This window comes from Primulina tabacum, chromosome 15, assembly GCF_025594145.1.
Source record: "Primulina tabacum isolate GXHZ01 chromosome 15, ASM2559414v2, whole genome shotgun sequence".
NCBI classification, from domain to species: domain Eukaryota; kingdom Viridiplantae; phylum Streptophyta; class Magnoliopsida; order Lamiales; family Gesneriaceae; genus Primulina; species Primulina tabacum.
The window spans coordinates 19,991,412-19,997,336 of record NC_134564.1 but is presented as its reverse complement, the minus strand read 5'-3'; the positions used below and the strand labels follow the sequence as shown (position 1 = coordinate 19,997,336).

Genomic DNA, 5,925 nt, shown 5'->3' with positions numbered 1-5,925 from the left:
CACTTGATAAGAGAAGGATTGATAAATAGTCCTACTTATCCCACGTTTGGTATTTTTTTAGAAAATGCATGATAATATCACGAGGCCGTGATAAATATTTTATACAAGGATAAAATATTCATTTTATGAGATGTGATAATTTTTATTTAATGATAAAAAATACCTCAAATGACTTAATTACCCTCAATATATAAAAATCATAAACCCTATATATGATCAAGTTATAAATTAGTATCACTAGATCATAATTAGATAAATGATTTTTATACATCTCTACTAGTAGGTAGAAATTAAAATCAAATAAATATTTTTATTTATTTTTATATATTATATAATATGATAATTATATAAATGAACTCGAGATAATAATATAAATGATTTTTATAAATCTAAATAAAATTATTATTATCACTCGATTAACTTTAAAAATTGATATTTGACTTGTCACAAAATTAATGACTCAATTATCATATTATATATTATATAAAATTAGGAATAAATAAATAAATCATGCAAGCACTGTCGGCGCATGAACAGATAAGAAATATGAACTCAAGCAACAACTTTGAAATTATAAAATTTATTATGATAAGGTTAATTTTGTCATTACAATCTAATATATAAATTTAATCACTCTTATTAAAATCATGCCAAACATTAAATATAATATCATACATCTTATTTGTCATTAACTTATCATTATATTATATATCACATGTTTCTCCTATCATGTGTACCAAACAATACTAATAAGTATACCCGATAAAATGAAAGTACAATAAATTGAAAACTATATATGGATAAAATAGTTACTTTTCTAACTTTAATTATTATAATTATAAAATTTGAGATGATGCAAAAATGTTAAATCGTTACTTTTTAAGATTAATAAATCGTGGTGGGTTGAGTATATGTGTCTGCGATGGGAGAATTTCATTTTTGGGCGTCGATGTTCTGCAAAGCTTCTAATAGGCCTGACATAATCCGAAAAAACCAATTCAACTGGGTCTACAACGGCCTACTAACTCTAAGCCAATTAAAATGTGAAATATTAAAAAATATCTTTGAAACCAATAACGTCAGGTTGCACACCTTTTAGATTTTTCTTGTATATTCAATTAGCATATGAAAATTCGTTATAATTTTATTTTAATAATTCCTTATTTAATTGGTTTAAATACTAAAACAAAATGTATATTTCTGCAAGAAAAAAAAGGAAAAACTTACGCTTAAACAATATTTCAGAATATACATTCATGCATAGCAAATGTTAGGGGCTGTTTGGTTCAGCTTAATAAAATTTACCTAAAATTAATTTTACTTGTGGAAAACGAGCTCCATTCTATTTTATGGCCCTTTAAGGACTACGACGACGAAATTTTTACCCTCAAAATATGGCTCTGACTCCAGCAAACTTCACTCATCTTATTTCCCATTAAAACAAACAATCTTGAAATTAGCCACATTCCTCATTGTATAGAGACTTTATTATGGCCTGCTGCTATGCAATTATCGGGCCGTGCTAATCTTGGGTTCAAAATTGTGCTTTATTTTGGGCTTGAGATCCATAAGTGAAATTAAAAACTCAATATCTCTTTGGAAATAATTTTACTAAATGCATGATCGATTCCGGATTACGTTAACTGATTCCGGATTGGGCCACATTATGCTTGATCGGTCCGGATCAACCGATATGTTAACCAAGACTAATTAGGAAGAAAAGGTGATGTACCCACCGTTGTAATCTCATGATATAATTAATTTTAGAGAGATTTGATTAAATAGACTTCACACAATTATTATAATCAATTTTAGTATTCGGTTAAATTAATTGCTCAAAATAATCTTTTTAACATATCAAATTACAAAGATATCCCTATTTTTTAATTCATTTTCACCATCAATTTTTTCATCTCAAATTCTTTATTTTATTATCTCATCAATTCTGTGCGTATAGAGGCGGCCGTGAAACACATCAATCGTATTTCTTTAAACAAGTATGAATTTATTTTTATTTTTTGACTTAATTTTTACGTAAAAAAAAATTTATTTTATATTGATATTATTATGTGCGTAGATATATGGGTTATGACAAACTCATTTTGTTATCAATTTTATTTATGTCAAATCATTAGAATATATTGCCTAGAATAGATTGCTCTAATTTTGATTTTGATTTTTTAAATATTTGACTTGATTATTTTCATATTTTTTTTATAATTAGTAGGTTTAATTTTTTTTAACCATGAATATTTTGAAAGAATCGAGTTAGAAAAATTGGAATTCTTCGGTTTCTTTTTATGGGAAGAGTTTTTCCGAGGAGTGGTGATGAGTCGGTGGGATGGTGGCGGAGTGAGTGGCGGCGGAAGAGAGGTGTGGCTGGATTTGTGCTTAGGGGTTATGCGGCTGATACTCCCACATAAATCGCACATCATTAAGTAACATGATAAATTTGATATGAGATATAAAAGAATCAAAATAAAAAAAATTGATTCATTATATGTGGTCAATTGTGTGGTGAGTCATTACAATTGGCTCGGTATGACATTGACTTGTTACTCAAAATATATAAAATATATATAGATTAAACATTGATAGAATGAAGTGATATTTATCAACAAAAAATAACATTGGAGTACGTGATTGGGTGGATTTATTTATTTTTTTGAGGAGTATAAAGATGTGATTTATATATAAAAATGTAATTGATTTATTTATTTGAGGAGTATAAAGATGTGATTTATGTGTTACTGTATAATGTTTTCACAAAATTGTGCAGGTATGGATTCAGTCAAGAGTCTCATTATTTTCTTATTTTGGAAAATTTACAAAAAAAAAATGCGACTGGTAGTTGGGTTTGGAATGGAAAAGATACAAAGTATTTGCTGGTAACAACTACAATTTCATACATAGAGTAGTAAGATAAGGTTCAAGATTTTCTGAATGTTAACTGTTTGACTCATAAGATCATGATGCAATTTGTTGTCCCGTGTATGATACACGTTCCAATTTCTCCAGTTGAAATCTTATCTGATGATTATCTACATTGGTTTATTTCTATTCATGAACAAGTTCCTCTTTGTATATCTCTTCAAAAGAGAACATCAATTGATTTAACTTCAGATGTTGAACAAATTATTGTTGGTAATCATTCTTCTCTTTGTGTTAATGTTACATTACAAAATTCTGGAATTGAAAATGTTGTGCAATGTTTGGATGTTGAAGGAAGAGGGGTGTCAAATCATGTTTTGGATAGTGATCAATTTGTTGTAATACAACAGAATTATGACGAATTGGAAGATAGAGATATTATCAGTGGTAGTGCAGACAATTATTTTACTAGTTATGTGATTGTTTCAGATGCTCACCAAAATGTCATTTCTGCTTCTATACCGAATTCAATAATTGAAAACGACGTTGATGATTTATTTCAGAATAGCAGTGAGAATGAAGCACACGTGTTTGTACCAATGGAAATGAATGAGAACATTGTTGGAACTTCATCAAGTCGCTCAAAAAAGTATAGAACGTTAGAGAAAGTGGGGTCATCTGAATCATTTGATGATGAGTCTAATGTTCAAGTTGATCAGTTTTTTCGAAACAAAAGAGAGTTACAATCAAAGTTACACATGATTGCCTTGAGGAAGAAATTTGAATTCAAAGTTAAAAAATCTAACAAGTTTGTCATTTCAGTTGTATGTGTTGATGATAACTGCAAATGGAGTATGAGGACAACAAAGCTAGAAGATTCAGACTAATTTCAGGTTCGTAAATATACATTTAAGCATACATGTTCATTGGATTTCCGGCATAATGGACACAAGCAAGCAAGTAGTTCGGCAATTGGTCAGCACATCAAGTCGAGATTGCAAGATCTTAACCAATTGTATAAGTCATCTACCATAATTGGTGATATACGTAGAGAATTCGGTATAAACTTGAGTTATCAAAAGGCATGGTAGGCCAAAGAGCGTGCATTTGAGCTTATTAGGGGGTCACCTGAAGACAGTTATGGGAATTTTGAATTATATTGTTACATCTTGGAGAAGAATAATCCTAGAACAACTACGTATATCTAGACAGATAAAGGTAACCGTTTTTTGTACTTCTTCTTGTCCTTAGGACCAAGTATATGTGGTTTCCATTCTTCCATGAGACCAGTTATATGTGTAGATGGTACTTTTCTGAAATGTAAATATAAAGGGACTTTGATAGTTTCAACATGTCAAGATGCCAATAGACAAATTTATCCAATTGCTTGGGAAATTGTGGATTATGAGAATGATTCATCATGGTCGTGGTTTATGTCAAAATTGAAAGAACAAATTGGTGACTCCAACCGATTGGTATTTATATCCGATCGACACAAGAGTATTACTAAAGCAATCAGAGTGCTATTTCCACAATCTCAATATGGCTATTGCATTTGGCACATAGAGCAGAATATTAAGGTAAAATTTCATACAAAGGGTCTCATGCCTTTGTTCAAATATGAAGTAGAAGCTTACCGAATGTCTGAGTTTGAAAATTACATGACAGAAATATACGAAAAGAATGAGAAACTTGGAAATATTTGGAGGATGCAAGTTATTATTCTTGGTCACGAGTTCATTTTAAAGGGAACCACTATAATATTATGACATCAAATAATGCCGAGTCTGTGAATTCTTTATTAAAATCTCAAAGGGATTATCCGATCACTGCGTTGATTGAACACATACGATCAGTTATGCAAAAATGGTTTTATGAGCGTAGTGTAGAAGCAGAAGCATGCACGACACAATTGACTCCAAAGCTTGAAGAAATCTTACGCAAGACACTTGATGCTTCTTCAATTCTCATAGTGAATCCTATTGCAGCACACGAGTTTCAGGTTGGTTTGGATAAGACTAACATGGATGTTGTGAATATTGCACAACTTACATGTTCATGTAAGAAATTTGACATAATAGAAATTCCATGTAGACACGCCCTTGTTGCTGCACTTTTAAGAGGGATGGATTTCAATTTATAGTTTGTGCTCTGAATATTATAGAACTATATGTTGGATAATCTCCTATGCTGAGCCAATTCATCATGTAGATAACGAAATAGATTGGTTGATTCTAGAAGAAGTTCAAGGAAGGGTTATTCTACCTCCATGTGTGAGGAAATCATGTGGAAGAACATGAACGAGAAACATACGATCCATGGGTGAAATATCTCATATGCGTCATTGCTCTACATGTGGTTCCACTGGACATAATAAGAAAATTTGCAAAAACTCTGCTCCGATTTTGACTTGACTTGATTATGTTTATAATTTTTTTCGAATGGGATTATTGCTTCACTAGGATTTGGTTCGTTTTTATTTGATTTTCGCTATTTCTGAAATGATCTTATGAATTTCATGCATTTGGACATAGAGTGGTGATAATTTGAAATGATTCTTTTGCCAGGTTGAATTTTTATGCATTTTATTTTTTTGAAGATTTGTTGTGCATACTCATAAACTGTTAGCATGGAATAAGGTAGAGATTTAATTGAAACTATCGGATTTTTTGTTTATATTTGTGTAAAATCACATTGATGTAATTATTACGTTTCATAATCATGGTGATTGATGATTTTGTTTATATTATTGGCATGAGCAACAATCGTAATTAAAATATATAACATTGGTGGTTTCGTATGCACTAATTCAAACTAACAATTCATAATTTTATTATAAGTAAGTAGTATTAAAGAAATTAATATATTATAAATTAAATATAACAGAACAAATGTTAAATCAGCTCTTAAAAAGAAATAATAGATAATTAAATAAATGAATCATGAAAATGGAACATCTGTGGTCATAGAAAAATGGTATTTTAAGATTTTTAGATTATTAAGACATAATGCAAATTATGTAATAAAGAAGACCATTTTTAAAATTATGAGTTT

At 29.8% G+C, this 5,925-nt stretch overlaps 1 protein-coding gene across 1 annotated transcript; it reads left to right on the top strand.

The window, feature by feature from the left end:
• The first annotated feature begins 4,636 nt into the window (after positions 1–4,636).
• LOC142525946 (uncharacterized) lies at positions 4,637–5,014 on the top strand. The gene has a single exon (XM_075630229.1). The coding sequence runs from the start codon at positions 4,637–4,639 to the stop codon at positions 5,012–5,014; it is 378 nt and encodes a 125-aa protein (XP_075486344.1).
• The last annotated feature ends 911 nt before the right edge of the window (positions 5,015–5,925 follow it).